General features: G+C 50.4%; 2 protein-coding genes across 2 annotated transcripts; both read left to right on the forward strand.

The window, feature by feature from the left end:
* The first annotated feature begins 90 nt into the window (after positions 1 to 90).
* Positions 91 to 1,517, forward strand: BDV14DRAFT_180471 (CCDC90 family protein). The gene is made up of 3 exons (XM_073769920.1): positions 91 to 823; positions 881 to 1,214; positions 1,269 to 1,517. The coding sequence occupies exons 1-3, from the start codon at positions 283 to 285 to the stop codon at positions 1,324 to 1,326; spliced, it is 933 nt and encodes a 310-aa protein (XP_073624412.1). The 5' UTR covers positions 91 to 282; the 3' UTR covers positions 1,327 to 1,517.
* A 928-nt stretch (positions 1,518 to 2,445) lies between these two features.
* Positions 2,446 to 14,772, forward strand: BDV14DRAFT_192273 (proteasome stabiliser-domain-containing protein; the record flags this gene model as incomplete). The annotated part of the gene is made up of 15 exons (XM_073771610.1): positions 2,446 to 2,841; positions 2,887 to 3,646; positions 4,179 to 4,297; positions 4,989 to 6,611; positions 6,642 to 7,524; positions 7,574 to 8,031; positions 8,077 to 8,592; positions 9,160 to 13,209; positions 13,243 to 13,604; positions 13,635 to 13,703; positions 13,737 to 13,752; positions 13,789 to 13,815; positions 13,852 to 13,881; positions 14,024 to 14,312; positions 14,372 to 14,772. 15 exons carry the CDS (start codon positions 2,446 to 2,448, stop codon positions 14,770 to 14,772), a joined length of 9,999 nt encoding a protein of 3,332 aa, XP_073624413.1.
* Positions 14,773 to 16,592: the final 1,820 nt, after the last annotated feature.

The raw sequence follows: 16,592 nt of genomic DNA on the forward strand, positions 1-16,592 counted from the left end.
CAAACTTAGTAGTTATAGAGATCCATGAGTCGATATCATCACGCAGGCCAAAATTGTCTCAGGCAGTGAACCTGTCCTCATACTTCATTACTTCTCGAGGGGCCAGTCCGCGGGAAATGTGCCTGCGCTTAGTCATCCCCGGAATGCGCCTTGGAAGAATCCGGGGAGTCTCATCATTTCATCAGTCAATCTAGAACACATTCACGAGTCGCACCTGGCGCAGGCTACTTAGGCGTATTCCATTCCTTCTGCTCCCATCGCCGACACAGATACGCTGCAAATATGGCTTCGCAAAAATCCGTCGCTGAAGTCCCGCGTTCCATTCTTCCCCGCCTGACGTGGAACGGTTCCTCCGGTCGAACGAGTCTCACAGCTTCACAGTCGGCGCCTCTTCCCGTAGGGAAGTCACAGAAGCACTACGCACACGGGTGGTCATCTTCAACATGGCATAGACGATCCTCATCTAACACACAATCCTCTGCGCCCTTCTCTACAGTATCCCGGGAAAGCGCCACTTCAAGCTCGATCGCAAGGCGTTTCCCGCGGTCAACATTTATCATCACCAAAACCCAAGATCCACAAGCTATTGAGAATTCCATTCGGTATAACGGTGTCTACGTTGCGACTTTCAACCCTGCTCGCCGAGCATTCCATGCTTCTGCACCGCGGGAGCGAGATCATCATTTCGACACGCTCAAGTTTGTCCAACGGCTCAAGGATGAGGGGTTTAGTGAGGAGCAGGCTGTTGCGATGATGCGGGTCCTCAATGATGTTATTCAAGAGTCGATCCAGAACTTGACTCGGACGATGGTTTTGAGGGAAGGTGGGCGCCTGTCACGGTGATTTACCATGGAGATCGATACTGACTGCTTCAATCCAGACACCGAACGATCAGCCTATACGCAAAAGGTCGATTTTGCCAAACTCCGCTCGGAATTGCTCAACGCAGACTCGACGGAAGCCCAGCTCACTCGCTCGTCACACGAAAAGATAGCCGCCGATCTAGCAAAACTCAACTCACGCCTAAGGGATGAGATCGGGCGTACGCAGGCTTCGGTTCGTCTTGACCTCAACCTCGAGAAAGGCCGCATTCGCGAAGAAGCGAATAGTCAAGAGATGCGCATAAAGGAGACTGAGACAAGAATTGAGCAGGAGGTTGCGGGCCTGAGAGAACGTGTGGAAGCTGTCAAGTTCTCTACTCTTCAATGGCTCATGTATGTCTTCCTTGCCTCCTATACTAAACTTGAATCCGCTAACAAACTATCTAGGGGTGTCTGCACTGGTACTGCTGCATTGATTCTTGGTGCCTGGCGTCTACTCATGTAAGACCACCGCTTATCGAAGTGCTCGAAAGTGATATGTACTATAAATCCCTCCGTCTTTCCTTCAAGCGAGGCTCTATACCGTCCTCTGCTTTTCCTTTGTTCTGAACCCGTCGATTTTTTGAAGCGAACATTGCATTTTCATTCAGATAGACAAGTCAAGCTATATGAGCTTACAAAAGAAAATTATCGAAGGTATTGAGTTCTTGTGCCATAAGTATGCAGAGATAGGATAGTTTGGGGGTTGGGGTTGCAGATTACGTGCGGGGGGTGATAGCTTACCCGCGACACCTTCCTTCCATCATCTCAAACCAGTCAGGTATCGCATGTGCGACGGATCTTCCACTTGTACCAAGCATCTAAAAGGCGAAGCTCACGCCATTTCTCGACTCAAGAGGCACTGCTGTCGCCCGACAGCTGCCGAAGATCCGTGCCTTATCTCAAGATCAATATTGGGGTTACATGGCGTCTGGTGCCCCTATACTACACCGTCACCGATTGGCGCAAGCCGTCGCTATCGACGATGTCAATCACAATGATACTCCTAATATTGCACCTGTGACGATGATCACTGACTCCAAATTGAGCTGGTTGCTTGCACTATTGTTTATTGGCTTCGCGGCCCGGTCCTTCCTGAAATACTACAAAGATGGAGCCTCGCAACTGCGTTCCGGCGACAACTGTGCCTGTAGTACCGCACTTGTCCAACGTGAGAAGTCTGCTGCAAGTTCGCTACCAGGAAAGGAAATCACAGCAATCCACCTCGAGTCGGCGAGATCAAAGACATCCTGGAGGGTTATTGTTGCTGCAATGTTGCTGTCTCTGGGCTCTGTCATATGGCTCGTTTCTTATCTGGCCACGGCCTCCGATGTCTTGGACGTCTTTCAGGTGTATCGGCCAGTCTCTTTGGTAGCAGGATCTTCCTGTAACGAGGAAATTCTGCTTCTAGACCATGTATTCGGTTACAGCTACGGGCAGCCGTTCGTCGGTAAGCTTATCCGTTTTATAGTCATACCATGCTAATTCAGCAGGCTACTATAATCCCCCGAGTTGCGACTTTGATACGGTCCGAATAAACCTCACGGTAACTTCAAAAGGCAGGCAGTATGATCGACTAGCACACATGTGGCTTGGAGACGTCGAAGTGTTCCGGACATCAACAGCGGAGCCTACAACGGACGGGATTATCTGGACTTATATCAAGGATCTATCGCAGTACAACGTGCTATGGCAAGAGCCCCAGAAGATGATATTCGACTTGGGAAATTTGATCACCGACATTTACACCGGCTCTTTCAACGTGATCGTGGTGGCTCATTTCTCGCACGAGGGAACCGTCAAGACTCCAGACATTATTCACCCAATATCAGCGCAAAGCTCAGCTAGCAACTCATCAAGTGCATTCAACGTTCCAGACCAGGAAGCCAAGGTATCATATCAGTTCGACCCTGATGTTTCTCGTGCTGTTGTATCAATATCGGCGTGTGGTCAATCTACGGAAGAATTCTGGTGGTCGAATGTATTTTCGTCGGATACGGAGACATTCGACGATGAAGTTGGTGAGCTATATGGACACTCGCCATTCCGTGAGATCCAGCTCTACATTGACGACAATCTTGCCGGCGTTTTCTGGCCCTATCCTGTGATATTTACTGGTGGTATTGTTCCGGGCTTCTGGCGTCCCATAGTCGGGACCGACGCATTCGACCTACGAGCGCCTGAAATTGACATTACGCCCTTTCTGCCCGTGCTCACTGACGGCTCTTATCATTCCTTCGAGATCAAGATCATGGGCCTGAATGTTTCAGATGATGGAATGGCAACGCTGACTGACGCCATTGGCTCCTACTGGGTTGTTTCAGGAAACATATTCCTCTACCTATCCGACAACGCCACTTCCTCAAGTGCTGCCCCTGAGCTGATAGCGCCCACACCAGACTTTGCTACCACGAGGCACCTTGTTCAGAACAGCACTGGGGCAAATGTGTCGTTGGCATACTCAGTGCGGGCAGAACGGACCCTTACTGTCAGATCAAATGACTCTATATGGAGCCAGAATCTCTCATTCTCCAATTTTGGCTTTTTCAATCAAGAGGGGTTGAGCCAAAAGACTGTGCAGCATACTTCGGGCACGGCCTACTTTGGTGATCTAGCAGATACCGGCGAATTAAGCTTTGAGTATCCGCTGTTTGTGAACACCACGTATGGCAGCGTGGATGGCGGGCTTACTATCGATGCCTGGATGCGGAGAGGTCTTCAAATCGACTCAAGCGGGGGGCCCGGTATTTCGACGTACACTCTGGTTTCTGGCCCATCACATCTTCGTACGGCGCAATGGGGTTCAGCATCCTATCAATCGTCAGCAGACAATACCAACTCTTCCTCGGTTGGCGACACAAGTGATACATTTGAAAGCGATGTCAACGGGGTGGTTTATCAACGACATGTCCGGGCAGTCAACGGCACTGTTGTGTCAGATTTAGAGTGACCATAGAGTTCATAGACCATGAAGCCACGATCTCTACCATAAACTTTCATTATTTAGCACCACCAGGACCCAGTGGTGGCCCCAGTGGGTCTCACTAGCCCGATAATCCCGCTCTTATCAGCACGTGATGCTATCGAAGCATATAAATCATTGGGGCCCCCCCGGGGTCTTCTTCCTTCTTCTCCAGGCGGGGATTAAGAAGCCATGGGAAGTCTACAAATGGCTGTGGCGAAAGCGGCGTCTTTTTACCAAGGTAGCATGCATCAAACACGTTTTGACGGAGGACTACATTGCTGATTATATTCCCATTCCAGGCGCGGTCCCTGATACTTTGGCGCAAGCATTCACACGCCATAATGAGAGCGAAGGTCCTTCTATCAAGCGCCGCAAAATTGCTTCAAAGGTGCACAGCTTGCGGGAAGGCGGGGTGTCAGCATCGCTAGTCCCAAATGGCTACACCCCTCTAGCACGATTCCATCTGCAATTGGTAATCGCGTCTTTGATATTACACATATGATATTCTTGCTGACCGGTCAAAGGATTTTGCACTAGCAGACACCTCGCAGGACGAGTGGGCTGAATCTGCTGGCACGGAACATAATCTTCCCGTCATTCTCAAAGCCGACGGACCCGATAACCTTTATCATGGTGATGACCAGACTCCAGTCGATTACGTGGTCCTGGAATTGGAGACAACTCAGGATGAAGAGACTGTCTTCATCGATACACTCAGGGACCCCGACCTTGTTAACCTTGGCAGAGATTTAGTTACTGCAAGCAAGCTAACGTGCGCCGATCGCTGTCACGCCACTAAACTGCCAACTATATGCTACCAATCTACTCTTCGCTACGTAGGAAATCGGACATCCTTCCTCCTCGAAACCATCATACTATGGAGGGACTCTCTCGAAATAGTTGATTTCCTGAAACTACCTCCGCCTGTACTGTTTGCCTTTCACAGATACGCACTCAAACAGGACTACGACTCTTATCGAAAACGCATAGAGGACCATGGATGGACGCCTCGGGATTTCTATAATAATGTCCACGTTCCTCCGGATACGCCCGAAATTTCAGCGCCGGTCAAATGCGACATGGTAGAGTGCGAGCTATTCCCCTTCCAGAGGCGCGCGGTGCGGTGGCTATTGGCAAGAGAAGGCAAAGAGCTGGACGCCGAGGGTCGGGTGGTGCCAACTAAGGATTTTTCGAACACCGAGCTGCCAGTGTCATTCCAGCAGATCACTGACGCGGATGGTGAAACCTGTTATGCTAGTCCGCTCTACATGATCATTACGAGAGACCTGTCTGGATGGTACGATGTGGATGAGTATCTCAGGGGAGGGATCTTAGCCGAAGAAATGGGGCTGGGAAAGACTGTGGAGATGATATCTCTAATGTGTCTGAACCGTCGTATTTTGCGCCCCGAAGAGACATTTGCGGGAGTGAAGAGTGAAGGGTTGAGACCAACAGGGGCAACTCTGATTATAACACCACCAGTGATTCTAGAGCAGTGGAAAGAGGAGATCGAATTGCATGCGCCAAGACTTCAAGTTTTCCATTATACTGGCATTCAACGGCACCAAACATTATCAGATGAAGAGCTCGTCGAGCTTATGGCTGATAATGATGTGGTGCTCACAACCTACAATGTCCTTGCGCGAGAAATACACTACGCGAGCAACGCTCCAAAAAGGAATCTTCGACATGAGAAGCGCTTCGAACCCAGGAAGTCACCGCTAGTAAAAATTTCATGGTGGCGTGTATGTCTCGACGAGGCCCAGATGATAGAGAGTGGTGTCAGTAATGCAGCAAAGGTGGCCCGACTGATTCCTCGCCACATGGCATGGGCTGTGACCGGAACACCTCTAAAGAAAGACATCACTGATCTACTCGGGCTTCTGCTTTTCCTTCAGTACGAGCCTTTTTGCGGACCCATTTGGAGAAACTGTAAACCGTTTTTACCTCAGATCATCAACAAACTCACAATACGGCACAGCAAAGATCTCATTCGAAAAGAGCTACACCTACCGCCTCAAAAGAGAGTTGTCATTACAGTGCCATTTACTGCGATAGAGGAGCAAAGCTATAGACAGCTATTTGAGGAAATGTGCAATGATTGCGGGCTTGATTTCTCTGGAAATCCTCGTGCTGACGATTGGGACTCGAATGACCCTTCTGTAATAGAAAAGATGCGAGGCTGGCTTGTTCGACTTCGGCAGTCCTGTCTTTTCACCACCGGACATCGACGCAAAGGGTTTGCTGCCAGCAATGGTCCGTTGCGCTCGGTGGACGAAGTTTTGGAGATGATGATTGACCAGAATGATGCATCCATACATACCGAGGAACGCACAGTGCTTATGTCGCAACTCCGCCGTGGACAATTACTTGAGAACGCGAAACGCAAGCGGGAGGCCTTTGACCTCTGGAAGACATCATTGAATCGCGCCAGTGAGATTGTGCAACAGTGTCGAAAGAGACTACAGATCGAACAGAATAAGCAGCCTATGGCCAACGGGGCAAAGAACGACGATTTGTCAGATAGCGATGATGATGAAGAGGTTGAAAAGGGTACTCGACTGCAGGCATTCCGCCAGAGACTACGTGCTGCCCTTGAAGTACAACATATATCCATGTTCTTTACCGGAAACGCTTACTATCAGATAAAATCAGACCCTGAGCTCACCGAACCGGACTCCGAGCTGTTTCAAGTACTGACAAAGATGGAGGAGGATGCTTACGCCAAAGCTAAACTGATACGACAAGAGATGTTGATTGATGTCTCTCAGAGAGCCAGGCGCTACGTGAGAAGGGTCAAGGAAAGATCAAAAAAGAAAGAATTCGTGACGATCCCGAAAATGAAGGCCCGCCTCTACAGCAAAGGACTCGAGTCTCGTAGGGTCTTCGAACGACTCGAGGAGTTTTGTGATGTGATGAACAACCACGCGACACAATACACTGAATGGCGCCAGAAGATGATCGAACTCCTCTCACAGGCTCTCATTGACCAAGAGGATGATTCCGAACTGGAAGGAGATGAGTATGAGAAGTCTACGAAACATCAGGATGAGATGTACGTCTACATGGAAGCGCTTCGCGCATTGTTCGCGGACCGCCATGACGCTCTAACTGGACAAAACAACCATCTCATCGCCCACGAGGTCAAACAAGCGATAGCCCAAGCGCAAAAAGGCGAGGGGCCCTCTCCGACGTTGTACCTCGAGGTCATGAAGAAAAGAAACGAGCTCAAGCCTAGCCGCGACCTTGGCCATCTTCGTGGTATCATTACGGAGCTCCGTAGCCTTGGTAGCTCACTCGAGTGGCAAGCAAACCAGGGGAGTTCAAGAGCTCGTGCTGAATTCGAGATCGTCACGATGGTACTGAAGAACGTGCTTTCACTATCTGCCGAGCAGACAAAGACTGACTCTAACCTGGAGAAAGAGGTTGAAATGTTCCGTGATACTATGAACAACCGTTTGGAGTACTATCGCCAACTGCAGCAGATTTCTGATACCGTGGCGCCGTATGATGAAGAAAGTTCTGGCAAGCCTCTTGACCAAGGCGTCTTTGACTTGAAGCTCAAACAGGAACAGGATTTGGAGAAGAAGATTTCTTCTTTGAAAGCGAAAGGTCGCTATCTGATTCATCTACGGGACGAGTCTGGGGCCGATGAGAGCGCAAAAATATGCATCATCTGCCAGTCTAGCTTCGAAATTGGTGAGTCCGTTTACTGAACTACGGGGATGCGATCAAGCTAACTTTCCAGGTGTTTTGACGGTTTGTGGTCACAAATATTGCAAGGACTGCTTGCGGCTATGGTGGAATCAACATCGCACTTGTCCAGTTTGCAAAAAGCGCCTAGGAAGCAATGATTTCCACCAAATCACATACAAATCCCAAGAGTTTGTGGTTCAAGAGGAGAAGCCGTCGCCAAATATCGAACTCGAACGGCATTCGAACAACTCTATCTACACAGATATAGGGTCAGGGACCTTGCACGAGATCAAGAAATTCGACCTCAAGGACTCCTTTGGAACCAAGATTGATACCCTCGCGCGCCATATTATATGGCTTCGACACCACGACCCTGGCGCTCAGTCTATTGTTTTTTCACAGTACAAGAGCTTTCTTCAACATCTCGCGGCTGCATTCAAGCGATTCAAGATTGGATATAGCAGTGTTGATGAACCCGATGGTATCCAGAGGTTCAAGGATGATACAGCGGTATGTCGCTCTCAATTTACCCTTTGACATGTACTGACGTGACAGATTGAATGCTTCCTCTTACACGCCAAGGCACATTCATCGGGCTTGAACCTCGTCAATGCAACTCATGTCTTCCTCTGTGAACCTCTCATCAACACAGCAATTGAACTACAGGCCATTGCGCGAGTACATCGTATCGGTCAACGCAATCCAACCACCGTTTGGATGTATTTGATCTCCGGTACCGTCGAGAAATCAATTTACGACATTTCGGTATCTCGACGTCTCGACCATATTATCCAGAAAGAACGAGAGCAAAAAGGCAAAACTCCCATAAACGGAAATGGGCATAATGCCAGTTCATCTTCAAACGGCATAAATGGCACTGTGCCCGACCTCAGCGAGGTTGCTATCGACTCTGCCAATTCTCTGGAGCTGCAAGATGCCCCGCTGTCCAAGCTGATGGAAGGAGGTGTCTGGGGTGGCGAGATGGTGAAGAAGGATGACCTGTGGCAGTGTCTGTTTGGTAATCCAAGGCAACAGCAGACTACGAACGGTTCTTTGAGCGCTGACGGCGAGGTGGCAAGGTTCTTGAGGGCTGAGGCAGCGGAGCAGAGAATCGTTGCGTCGAGGGAGCGTACGTAGAGAAAGCATACTCATGATGATGTATATCCTGTTTGATATCAATATACATATATATCTGTGCAGCTAGAAAATAATGAATGATTAACTTGACATGACCACATCTTGGTGACATGTATGATAGTTCTGGCCTGGTATATGAGGCTCCGATGTATCTGAATGACTAATCCGATTATGGCCCCATTTGGTGTTATCGTGACCAGGTCCACTACAGCTGACGTTGGGTGTTTCTACCTACATGCGGGCTTGGGGGCGAACTTGCGTTTTTCAGCTACTTTTCAGCTTCTAAACTATTTAAATTCTTGACTGAAATGTGTCCTGTTCTTAATGCTTGAGACAAGTCTGCATTTCCCTTCAAAAACCACAAATATGGCCACGACCAATGATGCCGAGGTCAGGGAGTTGAGCTTGATCGGCAAAGTCGAGCTTAGGATTGCTCTAGCAGATACAGACCAGAAGCTGGAAACTCTTCTGGGGACATATCTGGCTCCGTTGTTGCTCAAGCTCGGCTCGGACAGTCATGCTGTGCGCAGCAAGGTGATTCAAGTTTGTCAGCACGTTAATACTCGAGTCAAGGCGCCTGCGATCAAACTCCCCGTTGCAGCGCTGCTCAAGCAGTTCAAGGAGCAGAAAGTGCAGTTAATTCGGCATTTTGACCTGATTTATCTTCAGCAAGGCATTGATCGCTCGGGCTCTGATGCTAGAGTGGAGATTTTGGTGCCGTTATTACAGGGCATCTCGGAAATTGGGACCTCTGTGAATCAGGGAGCGGTGGTGTTCAATCTGGTATTGCGACTTTTGCCACTACTGAAGCTTCCGCCACGGGACAGTCCGGATGACAGGAACTTGAAGACTCGGCTGGGTCTTTCGGACCAAGATACGGCATTCCTGTCTCATTGGTTCTCAAAGTTGTTGCTTCTCGTACCTGCTGAGAAGGAGACAACCGCATGTCCGGGTCTGTCACCGGCAGAATACAAGTTTCTCAATAAGGATGTGCCCGCTACTGAAACATTCAATCCAGCCCAAGATGGCGGGCTGAACTTGACGGAAACGAAAGTGCGGGTGTTGGATTTCATCTCCAGCGGGGCCTTTAACGATTCGGAACGCCTCATGCCTGCAGTCATTGCTTCTGCAGACACCAACTCTCGCTTGTCTGATCTTGCTGCTGAGCTTCTGAAGAGATTTACGCCAAACCTTGAAGATCCAGGAGTGGTACAGCAGCTTTATGACCTGTATTTTGGCTCTCAGTCACCAGAAGGGCCCCGTCCGGCGCGCCCTGCTCTGCAGACCAAGCTTCTTGTTTTCCTGGGAAAATCGGTTGCGGCTACGGCAAAAACAGACAAGATCCTCCAATTGATTGAATATGGTCTCCTATCGGATGCGGCGAGGTCTTCTCAAGGATTGCAAGCTTCCAAGTTACGAACTCAAATCTTCAACTTCACAACATGGGTCGTTCGTATGGGTTCATCAGACGACCTCAAGCAGATGGCACCGAAGGTTATCGCTGGATTGATGGACTTTATCCGCTCGCAAGGATGGCCTAGTCCCGGCGCCAGTGGCCAGCGGCTACCTGCAACAGACTTGAGTCTACGCGCTCTTGCCTACGAGAGCATTGGTATCATTGTACCCAAGGCCGATCTTCAGTTTAGTGCTGGACACGAAACTGTTTCATATTTCGAACTGATCAAATGGCTCTTCACATCGCTTAGTTGTGATGACTCCGGTCCCCAGTTCTTCGTCAGCATTGAGCAAGCTCTAGGGAGTATTCTCAATTCATCAATGGACGTGGGAGACCCAGAGTTCCAGAAAGACCTAAGTCATTTCCTGCTTTCTCAGATGAGGACTCAGCCTGGAGATGATGACGAAGACACAGGGTGCAGGATTGTCCGGGGGCCACAGTACGCAGCTGTGCGATTCGCAAACAGATTTCTGCCATTTACTAATGTCGTTGCGCGTTGGATCGATCTCATGGCTGTTGCAGGTGGCTCGGACAAACGGCAGGAAATCGTGGAAGAGGGCAAAAAGGGACTGCATCCATATTGGTTCCGACTCATTAATCCAGTGAAGGATAAGGCCTCGCATACGACTTACTTTGACTTCCCGAGTTTCAGAGAGGCTACAAACTTTTTATTGTTCACTGTCGATCCGAGAAGCCACCAGTTTGGAGTATTCGAGGGAAGATATAGGGACTCTTTTGCACCTGCAATGACCTTCCTCCGCAATATACTGTTCTGGAAATCTCTGTCAGCAGCCGGTCTGGATTTCGACATAGAGCAAGATTGGGAGTCCAAGCTCGATTCGAAGCTCTCGACGGATGAAAAGGCACGAGCAGCTCTGAAGCAGCATATGAAGGCTAATGACCAAGAGCTAGTGGGCACGTTTCTGCAGTCTACTCTCACGGGTCTTGTCGATGGACGTCGGGAGGGTCGGCGGCAATGTGGAGAGCATTTTGTCAGTATCTGCTCGCTTGCAGCTAATACTTCCGTTGAATGGCTTCTCCCACAGGCGCTCTCATTGAAAGGGGTTTTGTCGAGCAATGACCAGGACGCTCAGAACACGGCCGCCCGAGCTATCGGTATCTTGGCCTCCCACCCTGCTTTCTCACAGGAAGACTTGAGTGGCTTAACCACGGAATGGTCGGGCATGTTGGGGTCGTGGGAGTCGGCTGTTGGCGAGAAGTCCCTCAAAGTTAGAGGGGCGGTTCTTGCACTGTGCTTCACATTCAGCAGGCTTGCCTTCCGATCGAAGACAGTTTCCGAGGCACATGTCAGCTCGTTTGTTAAGATTGTCTTCTCTATGATCGAAACTTCGCGCGACTCTCTCCTCAGGCAAGCTGCGCATGTAGCTATTGGACAGTTGAGCCTTTCTAGTCTTCTGTCTCCAGCTACATTCTCCGAAGCTGAATGGGAAACGGTCAAGGACAAGTTAGTGAAGGATGCCAAAGCAGAAAGCAACTTTGCCATTTCCGCCATTGGATTACTTGTGCTCAACTTTCCAAATGATATTCCTCAGTTTGGAAACTTGCTCAATGCTCTTTACGGTCTTCATGAACTCAAGAGCCCGGAAATTCACTTCACAATAGGTGAAGCGCTTGGCAATGCAGTTGCCAGCTGGGACTCGAAGTCTCTGGTTCCTGAATTTGACGTTGATGAGCCTCTGCCCAAGAACAAGATTCCGACTTCGGTTCTTGCGGACACTACTGATAAGCTCATCACTGACTGTAGGGCTTTAAAACCATCACTACGGAAAGCTTCTGCTATCTGGCTGCTGTGCTTGGTGAAGAACTGTGGCCACATGCAAGACGTTCAGAATCGTCTACGCAAGTGCCAGATCACATTCGCTAGTTTGCTAAGCGACCGTGATGAGATGGTTCAAGAAACTGGAGCTCAAGGTCTAAGCCTAGTGTACGAAATGGGCGATCAATCCCTCAAGGATGACCTTGTACGAGACTTGGTGGACTCGTTCACGGCAAGCAGCGCAAACCTCGGCGGAGGCGCAATCAATGAGAACACCGAGCTCTTCGAGCCAGGAGCCCTACCCACTGGTGGCGGCTCCTCAGTCAACACATACAAGGACATTATGAACCTTGCCTCCGAGGCGGGCGACCCAACCCTTGTCTATCGATTCATGTCGCTGGCTTCCAACAATGCGCTCTGGACAAGCCGAGCCGCTTTCAGCAAGATCGGTATCAGCAGTATTTTCTCCGACTCTAGCATCAATGGCTACCTAGCAAAGAACAACAAGATCTATCCGAAACTCTTCCGGTACCGATTTGACCCGAACCCAAACGTGCAACATTCCATGAACACAATTTGGCTTGCACTGGTCAAAGATTCAAACGCAGTCATTACCGAACATTTTGACGAGATCATGACTGATCTTCTAAAGAGCATGCTGGCTGGTAGGGAATGGCGAATGCGGCAAGCAAGTTGTACGGCCATCGCGGATCTGATCCAGGGCCGACAGCCAGAGGTGTATTCCAGGTACGTCGACGAGATCTTCACCAAGGCATTCAAGCTCGTCGACGATATCAAGGAGAGTGTCCGCATCGCGGCTCTCAAGCTTTGTCAGACAATCACTGGCTCTGTTATTCGTACTCTCGAAGCGAGCGAACCAGACACAAAACGAGTCAAGACTATGCTTGAGAGCACTATTCCGTTCCTGCTCAGCGATAAAGGGATGGAATCTAGCGTTCAGGAAGTTCAGGGTTTCGCTCTTGGAGCTCTCATTCAAATGATCAAAAAGGGACCAGGTAGCTCCTTGCGTCCGTTTGTTCCCAGCATCATTGAACAATTTTTGAACTGCCTTAGCTCATTGGAGCCCCAGGCAGTCAACTACGTCCATCTCAATGCAGACAAGTACGGACTGACCGGGCAAGAGATTGACAAAATGAGACTGTCTAGTATTCGCACATCCCCCATGATGGAAGTGATTGAGCGCTACCTGGTCGACATGCTCGACGATGCAAGCATGAAGGAATTCGCAGCCAAGCTGGAAGGCGTGCTTCGCTCGGCCGTTGGCCTCCCCTCCAAAGTCGGGTGCAGCCGAGTGCTAGTCCTGCTAAGCATGCGATCGATCCTGTTCCAGCCCTACGCCGACCGCTTCATCCAGCTCCTCGGAAAATACGTTGTGGACAGGAACGACACCGTCAGCGCATCGTACTGCTCATCGATTGGCTACCTGATGAGGCTAGCCTCCGACGACCGAATCCTTAAAACGATAGAGTACGCCAAAACTCTATACTTGACAGCTGAAGATGCCAACCAGCGGGTGATTTCAGCCGAGATCCTGCATTCGTCGTCGAAATTGTCGAATGATCGCTTTATGGCATTTGCGTCGACCTCCCTTCCGTTCGTCTTTGTCGCGAAACATGACCTAGACGAGCACGTTCGCGAGGTCTTTGATAAGACGTGGCAGGATAATGTAGGGGGTAATCGGGCTGTGTCGTTGTACGTCAGAGAGATTACGGACCTGGTCAGGGATAATCTAGACTCAGCCCGGTGGGCCATCAAGCACACGGCGGCGCTGGCAATCGGAGACAGTATCATGTCACTGGATTCCGAGATCGACTTGCCCACCAGCCAGTATCTCTGGCCTGTCCTGGAAAAGGCATTGGCCGGTAAGACGTGGGAGGGCAAAGAAAATGTGCTCAAGGCATTCGTACGATTTGCGGGCCAGGCAGAGAAATTGTGGCAGGACCAGCCGCGATTAGGGGAGCTGATGAAGGTATGTCTTTCGTCCTTTCTTTCTTTCCTTCTTTGCTTTTTCCTTCTTGTTTTGTATTTTCGTATCTCTCCCTTTTCTATTTTAGTTTCAGTTTGGCTACTGGTTAGACTATTTACGAGCTCGGACTGATCTGCGAAACAAGACCATTACAATTCGCGAGGCTAAGCGGAATAACCCTGCATATCGGCCACATGGCCTGACTGCTCTAGGTGGAGTGGCACAAGCGCGCAAGGACCTCAATCTCACGGCTGAAGCAATCAGCATCGTTTCCAAAGTGCTGGGTGAGATTGAGGAGGATGCAGGAGATCCCATGGATGTCGATTCAGGCAGCGGTCCCAGCGCGAAACAAACTTTGGAGAACACGCTGGCGGCTTGTGTGAAGTGTCTTTTGCAGACCTTCAGCCCGGCTGTGCAGACTGTGAAACCTTCAGGTAACAAACTACTCCCTGGATCCCGAGACTCTGCTATTATTTGAGCTAACACGAGGTAGATGACTATCTGACTGAGCTGAAGTCAAACATCCGTAGAGCTGTAAAGCAAGGAGGAAAACAGGTGCAGATTTCTTTGTACGAAGAGCTGCGCCTCCTTTTTACCCAATTGACCATTTGGGCCTCAAAGGGTGATAGCGAAGCTAATCATCTACGCGAGATGCATGGGCTCTTGGCGACACTAGCTGGAGAGTTACTTTCTTGCGAGATTGACATATTGGTCGAGGCAATCCGAAGGGGACGTGCAGAGGCAACGAGCTCATACGTCAAACTTTGCCAGCAGGCGCGACGGGAGATAGACCCGGAGCTACGGAAATCCCTCGGTGAGTGGAGGAGAGATGAGAGGTCTGGACCCGTCAGACAGGTACTCGATCAGGTGATCGGACAGTTGGCACCAGAGTAAAAAACAAAAAAGAGAGCAAGAAAAAGAAAAGGAGGACGACAAGGTTTCGGGCGGTTCCTAACGGTTGACATGTGTGTGAACCTTGAACGGGCGAAAATCATGAATGCCGTGGCAGGCTGTACTCTGGGGAAATATTGGAGACTGGGGATGGGTCTTTCAGCCAGCCTTGGAGACAGACCTGCAGCTAAAAAAGTACGGCGTAGTTTGTTTGGCTGCCAGTGGTTCGTTCCCTCGAACCGGAACAGCAAGGGAGACCTATGAGCGGCGTCAGTGTCACCCGACGTGGGAACTTGGAGGAGAGAGAGATTCAGAAGCGAAGAGGAGGGTTCATCAGGCGACTCCTGCGGTCCGTTCTGTTCCTGGAGATAGCGTCGGGCTCTAAGGCTGGCTTCGCCCGATAGTGTTTGATTAGTATATTCTGACCAATACCCTTATTTACGATAGAGTGCGACAAGAGAACAATGATTATTGCCTCCTCATCCGAGTCAGACCAGTCATGCAGGCGCTGGCGAATCACAAGAGCAGCTTGCCGAAGGGGCAACAACAATGGATGGCTCAATAATCCGACGGACTATGATGTCCTGCACGTCTCGCACTTTGCTTTTTGGTCCTGTCCCCTGGGCCCTGGTCTGGGGAGCTCCAGGCCTGGCCCGGGCGGCCGGTCAGGCTGAGGAACAGGAAATCTGCAGGACAAACCCTCAGATAATCAAGAGGTCAGAGTGCAGAGACGATTTTCTGGGCCGCTAAATTAGTGTCATCGGTAGTCCCGTTTGTAACTGGCACATGGCAGGGCCTGGTGCAGATGGCGAATTGGCGAGGGGATCCATGGGCGCAGTGGTGGTCTAGGTCGCGGCCGGCGCCAGAACCCATTCGCTGAGTCGCAGCCCAAGCCTCCAAGCCCCGACGGCCAGCGGGGAGATTATTAGGTATTGCTGTATCTGTGGACACTGGACTTCCTCGCCCAGAGACAGACTAGATTGAAAGACAAAGAGTCAGTCAGTCGTCGCCCGTCGGGTCCGAGAAATCGCAGAAGAAGCAAGAATGAGACAACAAGCAGTCACCCCCGTTCCCGGAGCTCCAGACCCTCCGACCAGAGGCCCGATTAATGGGACGCGATGTGACGAGTAAGTTGGCGACCCGATGCGTCTGAAGGTTTGTGAAGGATCGAGATCGAGATGTCCTATTTTTGTTGCCACAGGCAGGCTGAGCAGTCGGAGGTGGTGCAGCCCGACGAGCGACAAGAGGTGGACAAGAAAGAAGAAAAAGTAAAGAGACTGGAGATGCAGGAGAGAGACGGAGTTGTAGGAGTAGACTAGGTAGTGTAAGAGTGATCAGTAGATGCAAGTGCCTCCCCACATGGTTGGCAGCTGCACCGCCCTGGAGAGAGAGTGTGTGCTTGGTTTTAGTTTATCTTGTTAGACTATCTCCCTCCCCAGTCCACCCGCGCCAATCACCGTCTTGGTCCAGGCCTCCGATCCGCTCCCATTCGCTGGCTTCCTCTCTTCGTCTCTTTCGTATTTCGGCGTTCTCCTTGAGTCCCTCGTTGACTTTCCCAGTCGCCACACTACTCCTCTCTCACTTTCTTCACACTCGACCGGGATCTTGCGTCTCCTGCGTCTCCTGCGTCTCCTTGTTTCTGGCTCTGGAATTTGACTTTCCTCCTTTTGTCGCCTCCGCCTAATCTATTCATGGATAGCTCCACGGCCTGCGCGATGCTGGCGTGCTTATTTCTGTCTAGGCTGGTCCCCCACCCCAGCTGAACGACCTATCTCGATGCTCTCTTTCTCCTCTGTCCCTCAGTCCTTGCGGATTTTCGCTTC

The sequence above is a fragment of the Aspergillus stella-maris genome (genome assembly GCF_047715825.1).
Source record: "Aspergillus stella-maris strain CBS 113639 unplaced genomic scaffold BDV14scaffold_64, whole genome shotgun sequence".
Taxonomy (NCBI): Eukaryota; Fungi; Ascomycota; class Eurotiomycetes; order Eurotiales; family Aspergillaceae; genus Aspergillus; species Aspergillus stella-maris.

Bases quoted from the DNA above. Each gene is read 5' to 3' on its own strand.
- BDV14DRAFT_180471 (XM_073769920.1), top strand. From the start codon at position 283: ATGGCTTCGCAAAAATCCGTCGCTGAAGTCCCGCGTTCCATTCTTCCC. The intron at 824-880 runs GTGGGCGCCTGT...GCTTCAATCCAG, and splicing joins GACGATGGTTTTGAGGGAAG to ACACCGAACGATCAGCCTAT. The intron at 1,215-1,268 runs GTATGTCTTCCT...CAAACTATCTAG, and splicing joins TCTACTCTTCAATGGCTCAT to GGGTGTCTGCACTGGTACTG.